General features: G+C 51.2%; 1 protein-coding gene across 3 annotated transcripts in view; it reads right to left on the reverse strand.

The window, feature by feature from the left end:
- The window catches only part of PLOD1 (procollagen-lysine,2-oxoglutarate 5-dioxygenase 1), a 170564-nt gene that overhangs the window by 105314 nt on the left and 37732 nt on the right, over positions 1–27518 (reverse strand). For 2 of the 3 annotated variants that reach the window (XM_068238745.1, XM_068238744.1), the window contains exons 2-3: positions 23184–23275; positions 16223–16335 (exon numbers count right to left, since the gene is read on the reverse strand). In XM_068238745.1, the coding sequence (XP_068094846.1) occupies positions 16223–16335; positions 23184–23275 (205 nt within the window). Of the gene's footprint in view, positions 1–16222; positions 16336–23183; positions 23276–27518 lie in introns of those variants that run through there. The other variant, XM_068238748.1, reaches the window with a different exon arrangement.

Below are 27518 nucleotides of genomic sequence, written 5' to 3' on the forward strand. Positions count from 1 at the left end.
TCTACCAGCCCCCTGCAGCAGTCCGGTGCCCTCGCAGTCACTCACTAATCCTCTGGTCCCCCACTGCCAGCTAGTTCTGCTTCTACCAGCCCCCTGCAGCAGTCCTGTGCCCTCGCAGCCACTCACTAATCCTCTGGTCCCCCGCTGCCAACTAGTTCTGCTTCTACCAGCCCCCTGCAGCAGTCCTGTGCCCTCGCAGCCACTCACTAATCCTCTGGTCCCCCGCTGCCAGCTAGTTCTGCTTCTACCAGCCCCCTGCAGCAGTCCTGTGCCCTCCCAGCCACTCACTAATCCTCTGGTCGCCCGCTGCCAGCTAGTTCTGCTTATACAAGCCCCCTGCAGCAGTCCTGTGCCCTCGCAGCCACTCACTAATCCTCTGGTCCCCCGCTGCCAGCTAGTTCTGCTTCTACCAGCCCCCTGCAGCAGTCCTGTGCCCTCGCAGCCACTCACTAATCCTCTGGTCCCCGGCTGCCAGCTAGTTCTGCTTCTACCAGCCCCCTGCAGCAGTCCTGTGCCCTCGCAGCCACTCACTAATCCTCTGGTCCCCGGCTGCCAGCTAGTTCTGCTTCTACCAGCCCCCTGCAGCAGTCCTGTGCCCTCGCAGCCACTCACTAATCCTCTGCTCCCCCGCTGCCAGCTAGTCCTGCTTCTACCAGCCCCCTGCAGCAGTCCTGTGCCCTCACAGCCACTCACTAATCCTCTGGTCCCCCGCTGCCAGCTAGTTCTGCTTCTACCAGCCCCCTGCAGCAGTCCTGTGCCCTCGCAGCCACTCACTAATCCTCTGGTCCCCCGCTGCCAGCTAGTTCTGCTTCTACCAGCCCCCTGCAGCAGTCCTGTGCCCTCGCAGCCACTCACTAATCCTCTGGTCCCCCGCTGCCAGCTAGTTCTGCTTCTACCAGCCCCCTGCAGCAGTCCTGTGCCCTCGTAGTCACTCACTAATCCTCTGGTCCCCCGCTGCCAGCTAGTTCTGCTTCTACCAGCCCCCTGCAGCAGTCCTGTGCCCTCGCAGCCACTCACTAATCCTCTGGTCCCCCGCTGCCAGCTAGTTCTGCTTCTACCAGCCCCCTGCAGCAGTCCGGTGCCCTCGCAGCCACTCACTAATCCTCTGGTCCCCCGCTGCCAGCTAGTTCTGCTTCTACCAGCCCCCTGCAGCCATCCTGTGCCCTCGCAGCCACTCACTAATCCTCTGCTCCCCCGCTGCCAGCTAGTTCTGCTTCTACCAGCCCCCTGCAGCAGTCCTGTGCCCTCGCAGCCACTCACTAATCCTCTGGTCCCCCGCTGCCAGCTAGTTCTGCTTCTACGAGCCCCCTGCAGCCATCCTGTGCCCTCGCACCCACTCACTAATCCTCTGCTCCCCCACTGCCAGCTAGTTCTGCTTCTACCAGCCCCCTGCAGCAGTCCTGTGCCCTCGCAGCCACTCACTAATCCTCTGGTCCCCCGCTGCCAGCTAGTTCTGCTTCTACCAGCCCCCTGCAGCAGTCCTGTGCCCTCGCAGCCACTCACTAATCCTCTGGTCCCCCGCTGCCAGCTAGTTCTGCTTCTACCAACCCCCTGCAGCAGTCCTGTGCCCTCGCAGCCACTCACTAATCCTCTGGTCCCCCGCTGCCAGCTAGTTCTGCTTCTACCAGCCCCCTGCAGCAGTCCTGTGCCCTCGCAGCCACTCACTAATCCTCTGCTCCCCCGCTGCCAGCTAGTTCTGCTTCTACCAGCCCCCTGCAGCAGTCCTGTGCCCTCGCAGCCACTCACTAATCCTATGGTCCCCCGCTGCCAGCTAGTTCTGCTTCTACCAGCCCCCTGCAGCAGTCCTGTGCCCTCGCAGCCACTCACTAATCCTCTGGTCCTCTGCTGCCAGCTAGTTCTGCTTCTACCAGCCCCCTGCAGCAGTCCTGTGCCCTCGCAGCCACTCACTAATCCTCTGCTCCCCGCCACCAGCTAGTTCTGCTTCTACCAACTCCCTGCAGCAGTCCTGTGCCCTGGCAGCCACTCACTAATCCTCTGGTCCCCCGCTGCCAGCTAGTTCTGCTTCTACCAGCCCCCTGCAGCAGTCCGGTGCCCTCGCAGCCACTCACTAATCCTATGGTCCCCTGCTGCCAGCTAGTTCTGCTTCTACCAGCCCCCTGCAGCAGTCCTGTGCCCTCGCAGCCACTCACTAATCCTATGGTCCCCTGCTGCCAGCTAGTTCTGCTTCTACCAGCCCCCTGCAGCCATCCTGTGCCCTCGCAGCCACTCACTAATCCTCTGGTCCCTCCTGCCAGCTAGTTCTGCTTCTACCAGCCCCCTGCAGCCATCCTGTGCCCTCGCAGCCACTCACTCATCCTCTGGTCCCCCGCTGCCAGCTAGTTCTGCTTCTACCAGCCCCCTGCAGCAGTCCTGTGCCCCCGCAGCCACTCACTAATCCTCTGGTCCCCCGCTGCCAGCTAGTTCTGCTTCTACCAGCCCCCTGCAGCCATCCTGTGCCCTCGCAGCCACTCACTCATCCTCTGGTCCCCCGCTGCCAGCTAGTTCTGCTTCTACCAGCCCCCTGCAGCAGTCCTGTGCCCTCGCAGCCACTCACTAATCCTCTGGTCCCCTGCTGCCAGCTAGTTCTGCTTCTACCAGCCCCCTGCAGCAGTCCTGTGCCCTCGCAGCCACTCACTAATCCTATGGTCCCCCGCTGCCAGCTAGTTCTGCTTCTACCAGCCCCCTGCAGCAGTCCTGTGCCCTCGCAGCCACTCACTAATCCTCTGGTCCCCCGCTGCCAGCTAGTCCTGCTTCTACCAGCCCCCTGCAGCAGTCCTGTGCCCTCGCAGCCACTCACTAATCCTATGGTCCCCTGCTGCCAGCTAGTTCTGCTTCTACCAGCCCCCTGCAGCAGTCCTGTGCCCTCGCAGCCACTCACTAATCCTCTGGTCCCCCGCTGCCAGCTAGTTCTGCTGCTACCAGCCCCCTGCAGCAGTCCTGTGCCCTCGCAGCCACTGACTAATCCTCTGGTCCCCCGCTGCCAGCTAGTTCTGCTTCTACCAGCCCCCTGCAGCAGTCCTGTGCCCTCGTAGTCACTCACTAATTCTCTGGTCCCCCGCTGCCAGCTAGTCCTGCTTCTACCAGCCCCCTGCAGCAGTCCTGTGCCCTCGCAGCCACTCACTAATCCTCTGCTCCCCCGCTGCCAGCTAGTCCTGCTTCTACCAGCCCCCTGCAGCAGTCCTGTGCCCTCACAGCCACTCACTAATCCTCTGGTCCCCCGCTGCCAGCTAGTTCTGCTTCTACCAGCCCCCTGCAGCAGTCCTGTGCCCTCGCAGCCACTCACTAATCCTCTGGTCCCCCGCTGCCAGCTAGTTCTGCTTCTACCAGCCCCCTGCAGCAGTCCTGTGCCCTCGCAGCCACTTACTAATCCTCTGGTCCCCGGCTGCCAGCTAGTTCTGCTTCTACCAGCCCCCTGCAGCAGTCCTGTGCCCTCGCAGCCACTCACTAATCCTCTGGTCCCCCGCTGCCAGCTAGTTCTGCTTCTACCAGCCCCCTGCAGCAGTCCTGTGCCCTCGCAGCCACTCACTAATCCTCTGGTCCCCGGCTGCCAGCTAGTTCTGCTTCTACCAGCCCCCTGCAGCAGTCCTGTGCCCTCGCAGCCACTCACTAATCCTCTGGTCCCCCGCTGCCAGCTAGTTCTGCTTCTACCAACCCCCTGCAGCCATCCTGTGCCCTCGCAGCCACTCACTAATCCTCTGGTCCCCGGCTGCCAGCTAGTTCTGCTTCTACCAGCCCCCTGCAGCAGTCCTGTGCCCTCGCAGCCCCTCACTAATCCTCTGCTCCTGCTGCCAGCTAGTTCTGCTTCTACCAGCCCCCTGCAGCAGTCCTGTGCCCTCGCAGCCACTCACTAATCCTCTGGTCCCCCGCTGCCAGGTAGTTTCGTTTTTGCAGACAGGCCCTTCAGGACTGGCGACGCGTAGCTTTTTCCGCATTCCCGACTGCAATTAGCGCTATTGCGGGCGGCAACGTCACATATCTATGCGTTTGTAATGCGGCAACGTATTTTTTTATGCGTTGCGGCCCGCAATAGAGCTAATTACAGTCGGGAATGCGGAAAAAGCTACGCGTGGCCAGTCCTGACGGGCCTGTCGGCAAAAACAAAACTAGCTGGCAGCCGGGGACCAGAGGATTAGTGAGTGGCCGCGAGGGCACAGGATGGCTGCAGGGGGCTGGTAGCAGCAGAACTAGCTGGCAGCCGGGGACCAGAGGATTAGTGAGGGGCTGCGAGGGCACAGGACTGCTGCAGGGGGCTGGTAGAAGCAGAACTAGCTGGCAGCAGGGGCCCAGAGGATTAGTGAGTGGCTGCGAGGGCACAGGACTGCTGCAGGGGGCTGGTAGAAGCAGAACTAGCTGGCAGGAGGGACCAGAGGATTAGTGAGTGACTGCGAGGGCACAGGACTGCTGCAGGGGGCCGGATAGAAGCAGAACTAGCTGGCAGCGGGGGACCGGAGGGTTAGTGAGTGGCTGCGAGGGCACAGGATGGCTGCAGGGGGCTGGTAGAAGCAGTACTAGCTGGTAGCGGGGGACCAGAGGATTAGTGAGTGGCTGCGAGGGCACAGGATGGCTGCATGGGGCTGGTAGAAGCAGAACTAGCTGGCAGCGGGGGACCAGAGGATTAGTGAGTGGCTGCGAGGGCACAGGACTGCTGCAGGGGGCTGGTAGAAGCAGAACTAGCTGGCAGCGGGGGACCAGAGGATTAGTGAGTGGCTGCGAGGGCACAGGACAGCTGCAGGGGGCTGGTAGAAGCCCCAGGTGAGTAAAACTCATTTTTTTTTCTGGCTTAAGTGTCTCTTTAACCACTTGCCGACCGCCCACAGCCGATGGGCGGCGGCAAGGGCTGGGCCCAAACGACCGCAATATGCCCATCGTCGGCGGCGGGTGTGGTTATGCGGCGATCGCATTATTCATGAGGCGATCAGCCGCCAGCGACTGGCTCCACCCCCTCGCGCTGTAACCCGCCGGCCGTTCAGAAGCACCGGCGGGTTACTAGCACCCGGATTGCCGCATGCAAAGCGTATAATAGGCTTTGTAATGTATACAAAGCCTATTATACTGGCTGCCTCCTGCCCTGGTGGTCCCAGTGTCCGAGGGACCACCAGGACAGGATGCAGCCACCCTAGTCTGCACCCAATCACACTGATCTCCCCCCCGCCCCCTGATCGCCCACAGCACCCCTCAGACCCCCCCCCTGCACACCCCCCAGACCCCTGTTTGCACCCAATCACCCCCCTAATCACCCATCAATCACCCCCTGTCACTGCCACCCATCAATCACTCCCTATCACTATCTGTCAACACTATTTTTTTGTATTCCCTAAACTGCCCCCTGCTCCCTCCTGATCACCCCCCCCCCCCCCCTACCCCTAAGATTCTCCCCAGTGTCAATTCCCGCTAACTTGTGACAAAAAAAACGAACTCACCATGTATGCATCTATCCCCCCTGTAATAACCCACTGATCACCTGTCAATCACCTGTCAATCACCCCCTGTCACTGCCACCCATCAATCAGCCCCTAACCTGCCCCTTGCGGGCAATCTGATCACCCACACCATCAGATCGCCCGCAAACCCGACGTAAGATCGCCTCCCAAGTGCATTGTTTACATCTGTTCTCTCCTCTAAACACCCACTAATTACCCATCAATCACACCCTATCACCACCTGTCACTGTTACCCATCAGATTAGTCCCTAATCTGCCCCTTGCGGGCACCCAATCACCCGCCCACATGTTCAGATTGCCCTCAGACCCCCCCTTATCAATTTGCCAGTGCATTATTTACATCTGTTCTTCCCTGTAATAACCCACTGATCACCTGTCAATCACCCATCAATCAGCCCCTAACCTGCCCCTTGCGGGCAATCTGATCACCCACCCACACCATCAGATCGAATGCAGACCCGACGTCAGATCACCTCCCAAGTGCATTGTTTACATCTGTTCTCTCCTCTAAACACCCACTAATTACCCATCAATCACCCCCTGTCACCACCTGTCACTGCTACCCATCAGATTAGACCCCTATCTGCCCCTAGGGCATCCAATCACCCGCCCACACCCTGAGAACGCCCTCAGACCCCAGCCCTGATCACCTCGCCAGTGCATTGCTTGCATCTATTCCCCCCTCTAATCACACCTTGAGACACCCATCAATCACCTCCTGTCACCACCTGTCACCCCCTAGCACACCTACCCATCAGATCAGGCCCTAATTTGCCCCGTGTGGGCTCCTGATCACTCGCCCAAACCCTCAGATCCCCCTCAGACCCCCTTCCGATCACCTCCCCAGTGCATTGATTGCATCTATTTTCCCCTCTAACCACCCCCTGAGACACCCATCAATCACCTCCTGTCACCCCCCTAGCACTCCTATCCATCAGATCAGGCCCAATACAATCTGTCATCTAAAAAGCCACCCTGCTTATGACCGGTTCCACAAAATTCGCCCCCTCATAGACCACCTGTCATCAAAATTTGCAGATGCTTATACCCCTGAACAGTCATTTTGAGACATTTGGTTTCCAGACTACTCACGGTTTTGGGCCCGTAAAATGCCAAGGCAGTATAGGAACCCCACAAGTGACCCCATTTTAGATAAGAGACACCCCAAGGTATTCTGTTAGGTGTATGACGAGTTCATAAAGATTTTATTTTTTGTCAAAAGTTAGCGGAAATTGATTTTTATTGTTTTTTTCACAAAGTGTCATTTTTCACTAACTTGTGACAAAAAATAAAATCTTCTATGAACTCACCATACACCTAACGGAATACCTTGGGGTGTCTTCTTTCTAAAATGGGGTCACTTGTGGGGTTCCTATACTGCCCTGGCATTTTAGGGGCCCTAAACCGTGAGGAGTAGTCTAGAAAACAAATGCCTCAAAATGACCTGTGAATAGGACGTTGGGCCCCTTAGCGCACCTAGGCTGCAAAAAAGTGTCACACATGTGGTATCGCCGTACTCAGGAGAAGCAGTATAATGTGTTTTGGGGTGTATTTTTACACATACCCATGCTGGGTAGGAGAAATCTCTCTGTAAATGGACAATTGTGTGTAAAAAAAAAATCTAAAAATTTGTCTTTTACAGAGATATTGCTCCCACCCAGCATGGGTATATGTAAAAATACACCACAAAACACATTATACTACTTCTTCTGAGCACGGCAGTACCACATGTGTGGCACTTTTTTTGCAGCCTAACTGCGCTAAGGGGCCCAAAGTCCAATGAGTACCTTTAGGATTTCACAGGTCATTTTGCAACATTTGGTTTCAAGACTACTCCTCACGGTTTAGGGCCGCTAAAATGCCAGGGCAGTATAGGAACCCCACAAATGACCCCATTTTGGAAAGAAGACACCCAAAGGTATTCCGTTAGGAGTATGGTGAGTTCATAGAAGATTTTTTTTTTTTCACAGGTTAGCGGAAAATGACACTTTGTGAAAAAAAAACAATTAAAATCAATTTCCTCTAACTTGTGCCAAAAAATAAAATCTTATATGAACTCGCCATACTCCTAACGGAATACCTTGGGGTGTCTTCTTTCTAAAATGGGGTCATTAGTGGGGTTCCTATACTGCCCTGGCATTTTAGGGGCCCTAAACCGTGAGGAGTAGTCTTGAAACCAAATGTCACAAAATGACCTGTGAAATCCTAAAGGTACTCATTGGACTTTGGGCCCCTTAGCGCAGTTAGGGTGCAAAAAAGTGCCACACATGTGGTATCGCCGTACTCAGGAGAAGTAGTATAATGTGTTTTGGGGTGTATTTTTACACATACCCATGCTGAGTGGGAGAAATCTCTCTGTAAATGGACAATTGTGTGTAAAAAAAAAAAAATCAAAAAATTGTCATTTACAGAGATATTTCTCCCACCCAGCATGGGTATGTGTAAAAATACATCCCAAAACACATTATACTACTTCTCCTGAGTACGGCGATACCACATGTGTGGCACTTTTTTGCAGCCTAACTGCGCTAAGGGGCCCAAAGTCCAATGAGCACCTTTAGGCTTCACAGGGGTGCTTACAATTAGGCACCCCCCAAAATGCCAGGACAGTAAACACACCCCACAAATGACCTCATTTTGGAAAGTAGACACTTCAAGGTATTCAGAGAGGAGCATAGTGAGTCCGTGGCAGATTTCATTTTTTTTTGTCGCAAGTTAGAAGAAATGGAAACTTTTTTTTTTTCTGTCACAAAGTGTCATTTTCCGCTAACTTGTGACAAAAAATAAAATCTTCTATGAACTCACCATGCCTCTCACTGAATACTTTGGGATGTCTTCTTTCCAAAATGGGGTCATTTGGGGGGTATTTATACTATCCTGGAATTTTAGCACCTCATGAAACATGACAGGTGGTCAGAAAAGTCGGAGATGCTTCAAAATGGGAAAATTCACTTTTGGCACCATAGTTTGGAAACGCTATAACTTTTACCCAAACCAATAAATATAGACTGAATGGATTTTTTTTTTAATCAAAAACATGTTTGTCCACATTTTTCGTGCTGCATGTATACAGAAATTTTACTTTATTTGAAAAATGTCAGCACAGAAAGTTAAAAAAATCATTTTTTTGACAAAATTCATGTCTTTTTGATGAATATAATATAAGTATTACTGAGATGCTCTATCACCCCAGAGAGTATTACTGAGATGGTCTATCACCCCAGAGAGTATTACCGAGATGGTCTATCACCCCAGAGAGTATTACCGAGATGGTCTATCACCCCAGAAAGTATTACCGAGATGGTCTATCACCCCAGAAAGTAGTACTGAGATGGTCTATCACACTAGAAAGTATTACTGAGATGGTCTATCACCCCAGAAAGTATTACTGAGATGGTCTATCACCCCAGAAAGTAGTACTGAGATGGTCTATTACCCCAGAGACTATTACCGAGATGGTCTATCACCCCAGAGAGAATTATCGAGATGGTCTATCACCCCAGAATGTATTACCGAGATGGTCTATCACCCCAGAAAGTATTACTGAGATGGTCTATCACCCCAGAAAGTAGTACTGAGATGGTCTATCACCCCAGAATGTATTACCGAGATGGTCTATTACCCCAGAGAGTATTACTGAGATGGTCTATCACCCCAGAAAGAAGTACTGAGATGGTCTATTACCCCAGAGAGTATTACTGAGATGGTCTATCACCCCAGAGAGTATTACTGAGATGGTCTATCACCCCAGAGAGTATTACTGAGATGCTCTATCACCCCAGAGAGTATTACTGAGATGGCCTATCACACCAGAAAAGTATTACTGAGATGGTCTATCACCCCAGAGAGTATTACTACCAATATGGTCTATCACACCAGAAAGTATTACAGAGATGGTCTATCACCCCAGAGAGTATTACCGAGATGGTCTATCACCCCAGAATGTATTACCGAGATGGTCTATCACCCCAGAGAGTATTACTGAGATGGTCTATCACCCCAGAGAGTATTACTGAGATGGTCTATCACCCCAGAATGTATTACCGTGATGGTCTATCACCCCAGAGAGTATTACTACCAATATGGTCTATCACACCAGAAAGTATTACCGAGATGGACTATCTGTCAGAATTCTAGCAGTTTATTTATGTAGGAAAAGCTGTCACTTGTGTATGTTTTAAGTTTTAATGTTCTATGCAAAATGTCGTCATTATAAACTGTAAAGTTGGGGTATTTCTTTAAAATATTGCTCTAGGACGTCTCAGCATATTTCAGGCAGTGGAACTCATAAGATTATTTTTGTTTATGTTACAAGCATCTTTCAAATGTCAAGGTTAGACAGCATAATGTGTGAAGACTGCTGCAGTAATGTGATTTTTAAACTTTTATCTGTCAATCATATACAGTGCTTTGCAAAAGTATTCGGCCCCCTTGAAGTTTTCCACATTTTGTCACATTACTGCCACAAACATGCATCAATTTTATTGGAAAACAAAGTGGTGTACACGTGAGAAGTGGAATGAAAATCATACATGATTCCAAACATTTATTACAAATCAATAACTGCAAAGTGGTGTGCGTAATTATTCAGCCCCCTGAGTCAATACTTTGTAGAACCACCTTTTGCTGCAATTACAGCTGCCAGTCTTTTAGGGTATGTCTCAACCAGCTTTGCACATCTAGAGACTGAAATCCTTGCCCATTCTTCTTTGCAAAACAGCTCCAGCTCAGTCAGATTAGATGGACAGCGTTTGTGAACAGCAGTTTTCAGATCTTGCCACAGATTCTCGATTGGATTTAGATCTGGACTTTGACTGGGCCATTCTAACACATGAATATGTTTTTTTTAAAACCATTCCATTGTTGCCCTGGCTTTATGTTTAGGGTTGTTGTCCTGCTGGAAGGTGAACCTCCGCCCCAGTCTCAAGTCTTTTGCAGACTCCAAGAGGTTGTCTTCCAAGATTGCCCTGTATTTGGCTCCATCCATCTTCCCATCAACTCTGACCAGCTTCCCTGCCCTTGCTGAAGAGAAGCACCCCCAGAGCATGATGCTGCCACCACCATATTTGACAGTGGGGATGGTGTGTTCTGAGTGATGTGCAGTGTTAGTTTTCCGCCACACATAGCGTTTTGCATTTTGGCCAAAAAGTTTCATTTTGGTCTCATCTGACCAGAGCACCTTCTTCCACATGGTTGCTGTGTCCCCCACATGGCTTGTGGCAAAAACTGCAAACGGGACTTCTTATGCTTTCTGTTAACAATGCCTTTCTTCTTGCCACTCTTCCATAAAGACCAACTTTGTGCAGTGCATGACTAATAGTTCTCCTATGGACAGATTGCCCCACCTGAGCTGTACAGCTCTGCAGCTCGACCAGAGTCACCATGGGCCTCTTGACTGCATTTCTGATCAGCGCTCTCCTTTTTCGGCCTGTGAGTTTAGGTGGATGGCCTTGTCTTGGTAGGTTTACAGTTGTGCCATACTCCTTCCATTTCTGAATGATCGCTTGAACAGTGCTCCGTGGGATGTTCAAGGCTTTGGAAATCTTTTTGTAGCCTAAGCCAGCTTTAAATTTCTCAATAACTTTATCCCTGACCTGTCTGGTGTGTTCTTTGGACTTCATGGTGTTGTTGCTCCCAATATTCTCTTAGACAACCTCTGAGGCCATCACAGAGCAGCTGTATTTGTACTGACATTAGATTACACACAGGTGCACTCTATTTAGTCATTAGCACTCATCAGGCAATGTCTATGGACAACTGACTGCACTCAGACCAAAGGGGGCTGAATAATTACGCACACACCACTTTGCAGTTATTTATTTGTAAAAAAAGTTTGGAATGATGTATGATTTTCGTTCCACTTCTCACGTGTACATCACTTTGTATTGGTCTTTCACGTGGAATTCCAATAAAATGTATTCATGTTTGTGGCAGTAATGTGACAAAATGTGGAAAACTTCAAGCGGGCTGAATACTTTTGCAAAGCACTGTATGTGTATTTGCTCTGTTATTACACATAAATATTATTTATCAATACATTCCTTCTAAAGAAAGAAATAGTTGTTAAACACTATAATTAAATATAATATAATTTATTACTTTGAATTACATTTAAAAGCTGGATTCTGCTAGTAAAAGTTTGAAACACATTTTAGATGTTTGGGTTATGAGTCTTATCAAACAATAAACGTTGCAAGGTTGTCCCACATTTAGGACAATGATGCCACCTGGTGGTTTTTATCTCATAAAATTTATATGGAAAATGATTAAATAATGACATCTAACGATAAAATGTATTAAATGTATTTGTTCAGAATAGAAAATGATTTTAAACTATTAGGTTTTAATATGCAATTATATCTTACGAGATTAATTGTTTAAAAATAATTACATAATAAGCTCTACATTTAAATGAGTATTTTAGAAGCCCTGTGTACTTCCATAAGCATTAAATTACTAGATCTGTCATTCACAGATTTTCTGGATCAACATGACTGATTTCATGTCTGGGAAAGAACAGAGACATTCCAAAGTAATTAGCAGAGGGACACATCAGAAATGCGTCATGAATAACATTTTTTAATGTTTAAAGTCCCAATGTCTGGGGAAAATAAGTCAAATCAGTGGACAAGATGGCTGGCGACATCCATTCCCAAAGATATGTTAATTAAGGAATTTGTAAACAAAAACTGTTATGGTTATTTTAAATGTCAACTATTTACAGTATTCAAAACAAGACAACAAGTGACGCACGGAAATCTCAGCCAATCAGAACCAGAGATTTAGGGAAAGTCCAGATTAGGCAGCCATATTGCATCCAATCACTATAAAAGTAGGAGCTGAAAGCTCATAGCTCACACTAGCCTACCAATCTCCTGAGAAGACACACGAGGCAGAAGCTACCTTCCCACACGTGGTTCTAGATGCTGAAGAGATGACACAGAAGGGGTAATTATGCTTAATATTCTGGTGATTTACTTTATTCATTTTTCAGCATTAAGTTCTTGTGGAAGCTATTTTTTATGCTATTTCTTTATCATCAGGGGGTTTTAAGAACAATACGTGCTACTTACCTGGGGCTTCGTCCAGCCCCAAGCTCCCAGGATGTCCTTTGCTTCAGCTCCGCAGTGAGCCATTCGCCTCTGAAGCTTCCCGGTCCCCGGCGATGACGTCAGGCCGACCTGGAGGTTGGCATGTACTGCGCGAGCGGCGCTATCAATCACCGCCACGTGGACCGGAGCATACTGTGCAGATGCAGAACTACTGCACAGTACGCTCCGGTCCACGTGGCAGTGAGTGACAGCGCCTCTCCCCGCCCCTCTCAGTCTTCTTTCACTGAGAGGGGAGGGCGAGAGGAGATCTGCGGTGGATTGATGCAAACAGAGGCAGAGTAGCAGCGGTAAGCTCTGCCTCCCTGGGCAGCAAAATCGATGACCAAGAAAGTTGTGGATCTTTGCCCTAGGATTCGAGGGTGATAACACCCTCGTTCAGGGGCAGGAATCAGGATAGCAGTGTTTTAGGTCGGACATAGATCCTTAACATAAATAAGAGCTACAAACTGATTTTTAAAGAGGCTTCAGAGTCTCTTTAAATAAAATTAGACAGGCGCATAAATTTGGGCACCACAAAAAAGAAATAAAATCAATATTTAGTAAATCCTCCTTTTGCAGAAATTACCGCCTCTAAACGCTTCCTGTAGGTTCCAATGAGAGTCTGGATTCTGGTTGAAGGTATTTTGGACCATTCCTCTTTACAAAACATCTCTAGTTCATTCAGGTTTGATGGCTTCCGAGCATGGACAGCTCTCTTTACCTCACACCACAGATTTTCAATTATATTCAGGTCTGGGGACTGAGATGGCCATTCCAGAACGTTGTACTTGTTCCTCTGCACGAATGCCTTAGTGGATTTTGAGCAGTGTTTAGGGTCGTTGTCTAGTTGAAAGATCCAGCCCCGGCGCAGCTTCAGCTTTGTCACAGATTCCTGGACATTGGTCTCCAGAATCTGCTGATACTGAGTGGAATCCATGTGTCCCTCAACTTTGACAAGATTCCCAGTCCCTGCACTGGCGACACAGCCCCACAGCATGATGGAACCACCACCATATTTTTCTGTAGGTAGCAGGTGTTTTTCTTGGAATGCAGTGTTGTTTTTCCTCCATGCATGACGCCCCTTGTTATGCCCAAATAATTAAATTTTGGTTTCATCAGTCCACAGCACCTTATTCCAAAATGAAGCTGGCTTGTCCAAATGTGCTTTAGCATACCTCAAGCGGCTCTGTTTGTATGGTGGGAGGAAAAAAGGCTTCCTCTGCTTCACTCTTGCATACAGCACCTCCTTGTGTAAAGTGCGCCGAATGGTTGAATGATGCACAGTGACTCCATCTGCAGCAAAATGACGTTGTAGGTCTTTGGTGCTGGTCTGTGGGTTGACTGACTGTTCTCACCATTTGTTGCTTATGTCTATCTGAGATTTTTCTTGGTCTGCCACTCCGAGCCTTAACTTGAACTGAGCCTGTGGGCTTCCATTTCCTCAATATGTTCCTAACTGTGGAAACAGACAGCTGAAATCTGAGACAGCTTTCTGTATCCTTTCCCAAACCATGATGGTGAACAATCTTTGTCTTCAGGTCATTTGAGAGTTGTTTTGAGACCCCCATGTTGCTACTCTTGAGAGAAAATTAAAAGAGGAGGGAAATTTACAATTGACCCCCTTAAAAACTCTTTCTTATATTTGGATTCACTTCCGTATGTAGGTCAGTGGTCACTGAGCTTACCAAGCCAATTTGAGTTCCAATAATTAGTTCTAAAGGTTTTGGAATCAATAAAATGACAATTTTTGCCCAAATTTATGCACCTGCCTAATTTTATTTAAACAATTATTGCACACTTGCTGTAAAGCCAATAAACTTCATTTCACCTCTCAAATATCACTGTGTGTGTCTCCTATATGATATATTTAACTGACTTTTTTTTATCATAACATCCAACGATTTATACAGGAAAATCATGACGATTAACAAGGTTGCCTAAATTTTTGCATCTCACTGTTTATCAGTGGGAACATTAGAGAAAACACCTACCCTGCTCTCTGTTTCATTCTTCACTGCTCAGCCTGCTTGTTATCAACCCTGATAAAATCAGTTTGGCTTTGCTCAGGAATCAATATAGCTTAGTCTGTCTTCTCGGATGTCTTTTCAAGCCCAAGCCTGCCCCCTTCTGGCTCTGCTATAATGACTCGGCTATAAAGATTCCTGAGCAAAGCCAGACTGAATGCTCAGTCTGGGATTTTGTCAGGGCTGATAACAAGCAGGCTGAGCTGTGAAGGATGAAACAGAGAGCAGGGTAGGTGTTTTCTCTAATGTTCCCACTGATATATATGGTGAAATACATGAGGGTGCTTCGTCTCTGGTTCACTTTAAGAAGATTACATTCTTACACAGTTAATCACAGGGTTTTCAAACTCGGCACGGTTGGTCACTGGGTGACCGGGATTCATATTCAGGAAAGTGGGTGGAGTTTACAACAGCCAATAAAAACTCACCAATTGATTTTCAGAGGGAATATTTAAACTTCTGCCATTCTTACACTGCTAATGGCAGAGGCCTCAAACCTGCATAGTACAATGCACCCTGAACACTGCACCTTGCATCCTACACAATGCACCCTGTACGATACACACTGCGCATTACATACCGCACACTGTACTGTACACACTGCACCTTGCCTCCTACACAATGCACCCTGTACTCTACACACTGCGCATTACATACTGCACACTGTACTGTACACACTGCACCCTGAACGCTGCACCTTGCCTCCTACACACTGCACCCTGTACTCTACACACTGCGCATTACATACCGCACACTGTACTGTACACACTGCACCCTGAACGCTGCACCTTGCATCCTACACAATGCACCCTGTACTCTACACTCTGCGCATTACATGCCGCACACTGTACTGTACACACTGCACCCTGAACACTGCACCTTGCATCCTACACAATGCACCCTGTACGCTACACACTGCGCATTACATACCGCACAATGTACTGTACACACTGCACCCTGAATGCTGCACCTTGCCTCCTACACACTGCACCCTGTACTCTACACACTGAGCATTACATACCGCACACTGTACTGTACACACTGCACCCTGCACTGCCTCCTACACACTGCACTCTGTACACTGCACACTACACCCTGTACACTCCACACTGCACCCTGTACACTGCACGCTACACACTGCACCCTGTACACTCCACACTACACCCTGTACACTGCACGCTACACACTGCACCCTGTACACTCCACACTACATCCTGTACACTGCATGCTACACACTGCACCCTGTACACTACATACTGCACCTTGTACACTGCACCTTGCACACTACACCCTGTACACTGCACACTACACACTGCACCTTGTACACTGCACCCTGCACACTACATACTGCACCCTGTACTCTACATACTGCACCCTGTACACTGCACCTGTACACTGTACGCTACACCCTGCACACTGCACTTTCCATACTGCACCCTGTACACTGTATGCTACACACTGCACCTTGTACACTGCACCCTGCACCCTACATACTGCACCCTGTACTCTACATACTGCACCCTGTACACTGCACCTGTACACTGTACGCTACACCCTGCACCCTGTACACTGCACCCTGTACACTGCACCCAGTACACTGTACACTTGGTGCGGTCTCGGTGAATATATGGGATGCGTATTAAAGAACAAGAACAAAAAAACTCACCTTTCAGTGAAGAGGATAATAAAACCTTCATTATCTGCATATTGATCGAGAGCCGTCTTCAGGAGTCGCACCTTCTGTCCCTCTCCGTGCCACGCCTCGCCAAGCCCCAACACCTGCCGGAACACCGGAACATTACACATCATGCATCACTCACGCCTCTCCAAGCCCCAACACCTGCCGGAACACCGGAACATTACACATCATGCATCACTCACGCCTCTCCAAGCCCCAACACCTGCCGGAACACCGGAACATTACACATCATGCATCACTCACGCCTCAATAAGCTCCAATACCGGCCGAAACACCAGGACATTACACATCATGCATCACTCACGCCTCGCCAAGCCCCAACACCTGCCGGAACACCGGAACATTACACATCATGCATCACTCACGCCTCTCCAAGCCCCAACACCTGCCGAAACACCGGAACATTACACATCACGCATCACTCACGCCTCTCCAAGCCCCAACACCTGCCGGAACACCGGAACATTACACATCACGCATCACTCACGCCTCTCCAAGCCCCAACACCTGCCGGAACACCGGAACATTACACATCATGCATCACTCACGCCTCTCCAAGCCCCAACACCAGCCGGAACACCGGAACATTACACATCATGCATCACTCACGCCTCTCCAAGCCCCAACACCTGCAGGAACACCGGAACATTACACATCATGCATCACTCACGCCTCTCCAAGCCCCAACACCTGCCGGAACATTACACATCATGCATCACTCACGCCTCGCCAAGCTCCAATACCGGCCGAAACACCAGGACATTACACATCATGCATCACTCACGCCTCGCCAAGCCCCAACACCTGCCGAAACACCGGAACATTACACATCACGCATCACTCACGCCTCTCCAAGCCCCAACACCTGCCGGAACACCGGAACATTACACATCATGCATCACTCACGCCTCTCCAAGCCCCAACACCTGCCGGAACATTACACATCATGCATCACTCACGCCTCTCCAAGCCCCAACACCTGCCGGATATCCCGGAACGTTACACATCATGCATCACTCACGCTTCACCAAGCTCCAATACCGGCCGAAACACCAGGACATTACACATCACGCATCACTCACGCCTCGCCAAGCCCCAACACCTGCCGAAACACCGGAACATTACACATCATGCATCACTCACACCTCTCCAAGCCCCAACACCTGCCGGAACACCAGAACATTACACATCATGCATCACTCACGCCTCTCCAAGCCCCAACACCTGCCGGAACACCGGAACATTACACATCATGCATCACTCACGCCTCACCAAGCCTCAACACCTGCCGGAACATTACACATCATGCATCACTCACGCCTCACCAAGCTCCACTACCTGCCGGAACATTACACCTCATGCATCACTCACGCCTCACCAAGCCTCAACACCTGCCGGAACACCGGAACATTACACATCATGCATCACTCAAGCCTCACCAAGCTCCAATACCTGCCGAAACACCGGGACATTACACATCATGCATCACTCACTCCTCGCCAAGCCCCAACACCTGCCGGAACACTGGAACATTACACATCATGCATCACTCACGCCTCTCCAAGCCCCAACACCTGCCGGAACACCGGAGCATTACACATCATGCATCACTCACGCCTCTCCAAGCCCCAACACCTGCCGAAACACCGAAACATTATACATCATGCATCACTCACGCCTCTCCAAGCCCCAACACCTGCTGGAACACCGGAACATTACACATCATGCATCACTCACGCCTCACCAAGCCTCAACACCTGCCGGAACATTACACATCATGCATCACTCACGCCTCACCAAGCCCCAACACCTGACGAAACACCGGAACATTATACATCATGCATCACTCACGCCTCTCCAAGCCCCAACACCTGCCGGAACATTACACATCATGCATCACTCACACCTCACCAAGCCCCAACACCTGCCGGAACACCGGAAGATTACACATCATGCATCACTCACGCCTCTCTAAGCCCCAACACCTGCCGGAACACCGGAACATTACACATCATGCATCACTCACGCCTCTCCAAGCCCCAACACCTGCCGGAACACCGGAACATTACACATCATGCATCACTCACGCCTCGCCAAGCTCCAATACCGGCCGAAACACCGGAACATTACACATCACGCATCACTCACGCCTCTCCAAGCCCCAACACCTGCCGGAACACCGGAACATTACACATCATGCATCACTCACGCCTCTCCAAGCCCCAACACCTGCCGGAACACCGGAACATTACACATCATGCATCACTCACGCCTCTCCAAGCCCCAACACCGGCCGGAACACCGGAACATTACACATCACGCATCACTCACGCCTCTCCAAGCCCCAACACCTGCCGGAACACCGGAACATTACACATCATGCATCACTCACGCCTCTCCAAGCCCCAACACCTGCCGGAACACCGGAACATTACACATCATGCATCACTCACGCCTCTCCAAGCCCCAACACCTGCCGGATATCCCGGAACGTTACACATCATGCATCACTCACGCTTCACCAAGCTCCAATACCGGCCGAAACACCAGGACATTACACATCACGCATCACTCACGCCTCGCCAAGCCCCAACACCTGCCGAAACACCGGAACATTACACATCATGCATCACTCACACCTCTCCAAGCCCCAACACCTGCCGGAACACCAGAACATTACACATCATGCATCACTCACGCCTCTCCAAGCCCCAACACCTGCCGGAACACCGGAACATTACACATCATGCATCACTCACGCCTCACCAAGCCTCAACACCTGCCGGAACATTACACATCATGCATCACTCACGCCTCACCAAGCTCCACTACCTGCCGGAACATTACACCTCATGCATCACTCACGCCTCACCAAGCCTCAACACCTGCCGAAACACCGGGACATTACACATCATGCATCACTCACTCCTCGCCAAGCCCCAACACCTGCCGGAACACTGGAACATTACACATCATGCATCACTCACGCCTCTCCAAGCCCCAACACCTGCCGGAACACCGGAGCATTACACATCATGCATCACTCACGCCTCTCCAAGCCCCAACACCTGCCGAAACACCGAAACATTATACATCATGCATCACTCACGCCTCTCCAAGCCCCAACACCTGCTGGAACACCGGAACATTACACATCATGCATCACTCACGCCTCACCAAGCCTCAACACCTGCCGGAACATTACACATCATGCATCACTCACGCCTCACCAAGCCCCAACACCTGACGAAACACCGGAACATTATACATCATGCATCACTCACGCCTCTCCAAGCCCCAACACCTGCCGGAACACCGGAACATTACACATCATGCATCACTCACGCCTCTCCAAGCCCCAACACCTGCCGGAACATTACACATCATGCATCACTCACGCCTCACCAAGCCTCAACACCTGCCGGAACATTACACATCATGCATCACTCACGCCTCACCAAGCTCCACTACCTGCCGGAACATTACACCTCATGCATCACTCACGCCTCACCAAGCCTCAACACCTGCCGGAACACCGGAACATTACACATCATGCATCACTCACGCCTCACCAAGCTCCAATACCTGCCGAAACACCGGCACATTACACATCATGCATCACTCACGCCTCACCAAGCCTCAACACCTGCCGGAACACCGGAACATTACACATCATGCATCACTCACGCCTCACCAAGCTCCAATACCTGCCGAAACACCGGCACATTACACATCATGCATCACTCACTCCTCGCCAAGCCCCAACACCTGCCGGAACACCGGAACATTACACATCATGCATCACTCACGCCTCTCCAAGCCCCAACACCTGCCGGAACACCGGAGCATTACACATCATGCATCACTCACGCCTCTCCAAGCCCCAACACCTGCCGAAACACCGAAACATTACACATCATGCATCACTCACGCCTCACCAAGCCTCAACACCTGAAGGAACATTACACATCATGCATCACTCACGCCTCACCAAGCTCCACTACCTGCTGGAACACCGGAACATTACACATCATGCAACACTCACGCCTCACCAAGCTCCACTACCTGCCGGAACATTACACATCATGCATCACTCACGCCTCTCCAAGCCCCAACACCTGCCGGAACACCGGAGCATTACACATCATGCATCACTCACGCCTCTCCAAGCCCCAACACCTGCCGAAACACCGAAACATTACACATCATGCATCACTCACGCCTCACCAAGCCTCAACACCTGAAGGAACATTACACATCATGCATCACTCACGCCTCACCAAGCTCCACTACCTGCTGGAACACCGGAACATTACACATCATGCAACACTCACGCCTCACCAAGCTCCACTACCTGCCGGAACATTACACATCATGCATCACTCACGCCTCTCCAAGCCCCAACACCTGCCGGAACATTACACATCATGCATCACTCACGCCTCTCCAAGCCCCAACACCTGCCGGAACACTGGAACATTACACATCATGCATCACTCACGCCTCTCCAAGCCCCAACACCTGCCGGAACACCGGAACATTACACATCATGCATCACTCATGCCTCTCCAAGCCCCAACACCTGCCGGAACACCAGAACATTACACATCATGCATCACTCACGCCTCACCAAGCCCTGACACCTGCCGGAACACCGAAACATTACACATCATGCATCACTCACGCCTCTCCAAGCCCCAACACCTGCCGGAACACCGGAGCATTACACATCATGCATCACTCACGCCTCTCCAAGCCCCAACACCTGCCGGAACATTACACATCATGCATCACTCACGCCTCTCCAAGCCCCAACACCTGCCGGAACATTACACATCATGCATCACTCACGCCTCTCCAAGCCTCAACACCTGCCGGAACACCGGAACATTACACATCATGCTTCACTCACACCTCACCAAGCTCCAACACTTGCCGGAACACCGCATCATTACACATCATGCATCACTCACGCCTCTCCAAGCCCCAATACCTGCCGGATATCCCGGAACGTTACACATCATGCATCACTCACGCCTCTACAAGCCCCAACACCTGCCGGAACACCGGAACATTACACATCATGCATCACTCACGCCTCACCAAGCTCCACTACCTGCCGGAACATTACACATCATGCATCACTCACGCCTCTCCAAGGCCCAACACCTGCCGGAACACCGGAACATTACACATCATGCATCACTCACGCCTCTCCAAGCCCCAACACCTGCCGGAACATTACACATCATGCATCACTCACGCCTCAGCAAGCTCCACTACCTGCCAGAACACCGGAACATTACACATCATGCATCACTCACGCCTCTCCAAGCCCCAACACCTGCCGGAACATTACACATCATGCATCACTCACACCTCACCAAGCCCCAACACCTGCCGGAACACCGGAAGATTACAAATCATGCATCACTCACGCCTCACCAAGCCCCAACACCTGCCGGAACATTACACATCATGCATCACTCACGCCTCAGCAAGCTCCACTACCTGCCAGAACACCGGAACATTACACATCATGCATCACTCACGCCTCTCTAAGCCCCAACACCTGCTGGAACACCGCAACATTACACATCATGCATCACTCACGCCTCTCCAAGCCCCAACACCTGCCGGAACATTACACATCATGCATCACTCACGCCTCACCAAGCCCCAACACCTGCCGGAACACCGGAAGATTACACATCATGCATCACTCACGCCTCACCAAGCTCCACTACCTGCCCGGAACACCGGAACATTACACATCATGCATCACTCACTCCTCTCCAAGCCCCAACACCTGCCGGAACATTGGAGCATTACACCTCATGCATCACTCATGCCTCACCAAGCCCCAACACCTGCCGGAACACCGGAGAATTACACCTCATGCATCACTCATGCCTCACCAAGCCCCAACACCTGCTGGAACACCGGAACATTACACATCATGCATCACTCACGCCTCACCAAGCTCCAATACCGGCCGAAACACCAGGACATTACACATCATGCATCACTCATGCCTCTCCAAGCCCCCAACACCTGCCGGAACACCGGAACATTACACATCCATTATACCCCCTTCTCCATGCAGTGGGAGTTTCTCGGCCCCCCGCTTGTAGTGGGAAGTCCTCTCCTTGCAATGGTAGGTTCTCTGCCCCCCCCCCCCACCCCGCTTGCAGTGGTAGGTTCTCTGCCCCCCCCCCCCCCCCCCCACTTGCAGTGGTAGGTTCTCTGCCCCCCCCCCCCCCCCCGCTTGCAGTGGTAGGTCCGCTGTCCACACCCCCTCCTCTCCTTGCAGTGGTAGGTTCTCTGCCCCCCCCCCCCCCTGCTTGCAGTGGTAGGTCCTATGTCCCCCCACCCCCTTCTCCTTGCAGTGGAATGTCCTCTGCCACACTCCCCTACCACTGCCCTTTTCTCCACTATGGTAGGCAGGTATACAAGTTAAGCTTTCTGTGTCTGTGCTGGGCTGGTGTGGCGGCTAGTCAGTCATGCTATGCATTGTGTACTCAGAAAATATTACAAACGAAAACAAAACCTAAAGTAGAAGAAGGAGACGAGAGATATACTGCAATCCCAGATTTCTGATGTCCCGGCCACTGCCTACTATGGGGTTCCACAAACACAGCCCTGAATCATCACTGCAGATCAGTAACCCGTCCCTGGCTGAGAATTAGATGTGTGTTCCTCAAATGACCTCCTCGTATGACCTTCTCAGGGCCTCAGGACCTCCTCATATGACCTCCTCGGAGTCCCAGGACCTCCTCAGTCAGGCGGACCTCCTCACAGCCTCAGGACCTCCTTGTATGACCTCCTCAGGACCTGCTCAGTCTGGCCATTTCCTGTGCAGTCCTGGAATTCCTTTGTGAAGAGAAAGATGCCCTCAGGAGTGGGACGCCCACCTCTGCTGACTCACCTTCACTTTGTAGTTAAAGCATTGAGATGATCTCAGGAACCGCTTCAGGCCGTCTGTCTCCTCACTGGCTACAGTCACCACCAAGATGTTCTCTACAGAGAGAAGACAAAACAACAACCATTACTAGTGTGAGAAGGCAACAAGTGTGGAATAGTGTGAGCCAAGGCCCTAACCTCCATCCTACACTCCTATATGAATAGTGCGAGCCTGGTAGTGCTATCCTGCACCCTACACCCCTATAGGAATAGTGCGAGCCTTGTAGCCCTATCCTGCACCCTACACCCCTATAGGAATAGTGCGAGCCTTACAGCCCTATCCTAAACCCCTATAGGAATAGTGTGAGCCTTACAGCCCTATCCTGCACCCTACACCCCTATAGGAATAGTGCGAGCCTACAGCCCTATCCTGCATCCTACACCCCTATAGGAATAGTGTGAGCCTTACAGCCCTATCCTGCACCCTACACCCCTATAGTAATAGTGTGAGCCTTACAGCCCTATCCTGCACCCTACACCCCTATAGGAATAGTGCGAGCCTACAGCCCTATCCTGCATCCTACACCCCTATAGGAATAGTGCGAGCCCTACAGTCCTATCCTGCACCCTACACCCCTATAGGAATAGTGTGAGCCTTACTGCCCTATCCTGCACCCTACACCCCTATAGGAATAGTGTGAGCCTTACAGCCCTATCCTGCACCCTACACCCCTATAGGAATAGTGCGAGCCTACAGCCCTATCCTGCATCCTACACCCCTATAGGAATAGTGCGAGCCCTACAGTCCTATCCTGCACCCTACACCCCTATAGGAATAGTGTGAGCCTTACAGCCCTATCCTGCACCCTACACCCCTATAGGAATAGTGCGAGCCTGGTAGCGCTATCCTGCACCCTACACCCCTATAGGAATAGTGTGAGCCTTACTGCCCTATCCTACACCCTACACCCCTATAGGAATAGTGCGAGCCTTACACCCCTACCCTGCACCCTACACCCCTATAGGAATAGTGTGAGCCTTACTGCCCTATCCTGCACCCTACACCCCTATAGGAATAGTGTGAGCCCTACAGCCCTATCCTGCACCCTACACCCCTATAGGAATAGTGTGAGCCTTACACCCCTACCCTGCACCCTACACCCCTATAGGAATAGTGTGAGCCTTACTGCCCTATCCTGCACCCTACACCCCTATAGGAATAGTGCGAGCCTTACAGCCCTATCCTGCACCCTACACCCCTATAGGAATAGTGTGAGCCTTACAGCCCTATCCTGCACCCTACAGCCCTATAGGAATAGCGTGAGCCTTACTGCCCTATCCTGCACCCTACACCCCTATAGGAATAGTGTGAGCCCTACAGCCCTATCCTGCACCCTACACCCCTATAGGAATAGTGTGAGCCTTACACCCCTACCCTGCACCCTACACCCCTATAGGAATAGTGTGAGCCTTACAGCCCTATCCTGCATCCTACACCCCTATAGGAATAGTGCGAGCCTTACACCCCTACCCTGCACCCTACACCCCTATAGGAATAGTGCGAGCCTTACACCCCTACCCTGCACCCTACACCCCTATAGGAATAGTGCGAGCCTTACTGCCCTATCCTGCACCCTACACCCCTATAGGAATAGTGCGAGCCTTACAGCCCTATCCTGCACCCTACACCCCTATAGGAATAGTGCGAGCCTTACACCCCTACCCTGCATCCTACACCCCTATATGAATAGTGTGAGCCTGGTAGCGCTATCATGCACCCTACACCCCTATAGGAATAGTGCGAGCCTTACAGCCATATCCTGCCCCCTACACCCCTATAGGAATAGTGTGAGCCTTACAGCCCTATCCTGCACCATACACCCCTATAGGAATAGTGTGAGCCTTACTGCCCTATCCTGCACCCTACACCCCTATAGGAATAGTGCGAGCCTTACAGCCCTACCCTGCACCCTACACCCCTATAGGAATAGTGCGAGCCTTACACCCCTACCCTGCACCCTACACCCCTATAGGAATAGTGCGAGCCTTACTGCCCTATCCTGCACCCTACACCCCTATAGGAATAGTGCGAGCCTTACAGCCCTATCCTGCACCCTACACCCCTATAGGAATAGTGTGAGCCCTACTGCCCTATCCTGCATCCTACACCCCTATAGGAATAGTGTGAGCCTTACACCCCTACCCTGCACCCTACACCCCTATAGGAATAGTGTGAGCCTTACAGCCCTATCCTGCATCCTACACCCCTATAGGAATAGTGTGAGCCTTACACCCCTACCCTGCACCCTACACCCCTATAGGAATAGTGCGAGCCTTACACCCCTACCCTGCACCCTACACCCCTATAGGAATAGTGCGAGCCTTACTGCCCTATCCTGCACCCTACACCCCTATAGGAATAGTGCGAGCCTTACAGCCCTATCCTGCACCCTACACCCCTATAGGAATAGTGCGAGCCTTACAGCCCTATCCTGCACCCTACACCCCTATAGGAATAGTGCGAGCCTTACTGCCCTATCCTGCATCCTACACCCCTATAGGAATAGTGTGAGCCTTACAGCCCTATCCTGCACCCTACACCCCTATAGGAATAGTGCGAGCCTTACAGCCCTATCCTGCACCCTACACCCCTATAGGAATAGTGCGAGCCTTACTGCCCTATCCTGCACCCTACACCCCTATAGGAATAGTGCGAGCCCTACAGTCCTATCCTGCACCCTACACCCCTATAGGAATAGTGTGAGCCTTACACCCCTACCCTGCACCCTACACCCCTATAGGAATAGTGTGAGCCTTACAGCCCTATCCTGCACCCTACACCCCTATAGGAATAGTGCGAGCCCTACAGCCCTATCCTGCACCCTACACCCCTATAGGAATAGTGTGAGCCTTACAGTCCTATCCTGCATCCTACACCCCTATAGGAATAGTGTGAGCCTTACACCCCTATCCTGCACCCTACACCCCTATAGGAATAGTGCGAGCCTTGTAGCCCTATCCTGCACCCTACACCCCTATAGGAATAGTGCGAGCCTTACTGCCCTATCCTGCACCCTACACCCCTATAGGAATAGTGCGAGCCTTACAGCCCTATCCTGCACCCTACACCCCTATAGGAATAGTGCGAGCCTTACAGCCCTATCCCGCACCCTACACCACTATAGGAATAGTGTCAGCCTTACAGCCCTATCCTGCACCCTACACCCCTATAGGAATAGTGCAAGCCTTGTAGCCCTATCCTGCACCCTACACCCCTATAGGAATAGTGTGAGCCTTACAGCCCTATCCTGCACCCTACACCCCTATAGGAATAGTGTGAGCCTTACAGCCCTATCCTGCACCCTACACCCCTATAGGAATAGTGCAAGCCTTGTAGCCCTATCCTGCACCCTACACCCCTATAGGAATAGTGTGAGCCTTACAGCCCTATCCTGCACCCTACACCCCTATAGGAATAGTGCAAGCCTTGTAGCCCTATCCTGCACCCTACACCCCTATAGGAATAGTGTGAGCCTTACAGCCCTATCCTGCACCCTACACCCCTATAGGAATAGTGCAAGCCTTGTAGCCCTATCCTGCACCCTACACCCCTATAGGAATAGTGCGAGCCCTACAGCCCTACCCTGCACCCTACACCCCTATAGGAATAGTGTGAGCCTTACAGCCCTATCCTGCACCCTACACCCCTATAGGAATAGTGCGAGCCTTACACCCCTACCCTGCACCCTACACCCCTATAGGAATAGTGTGAGCCTTACAGCCCTATCCTGCACCCTACACCCCTATAGGAATAGTGCAAGCCTTGTAGCCCTATCCTGCACCCTACACCCCTATAGGAATAGTGTGAGCCTTACAGCCCTATCCTGCACCCTACACCCCTATAGGAATAGTGCGAGCCTTACACCCCTACCCTGCACCCTACACCCCTATAGGAATAGTGCAAGCCTTGTAGCCCTATCCTGCACCCTACACCCCTATAGGAATAGTGCGAGCCTTACAGCCCTATCCTACACCCCTATAGGAATAGTGCGAGCCTTACTGCCCTATCCTGCATCCTACACCCCTATAGGAATAGTGCGAGCCTTACAGCCCTATCCTGCACCCTACACCCCTATAGGAATAGTGTGAGCCTTACAGCCCTATCCTGCACCCTACACCCCTATAGGAATAGTGTGAGCCTTACAGCCCTATCCTGCACCCTACACCCCTATAGGAATAGTGCGAGCCTTACAGCCCTATCCTGCACCCTACACCCCTATAGGAATAGTGCGAGCCTTACAGCCCTATCCTGCACCCTACACCCCTATAGGAATAGTGTGAGCCTTACAGCCCTATCCTG

This window comes from Hyperolius riggenbachi, chromosome 6, assembly GCF_040937935.1.
Source record: "Hyperolius riggenbachi isolate aHypRig1 chromosome 6, aHypRig1.pri, whole genome shotgun sequence".
Classification (NCBI taxonomy): Eukaryota; Metazoa; Chordata; class Amphibia; order Anura; family Hyperoliidae; genus Hyperolius; species Hyperolius riggenbachi.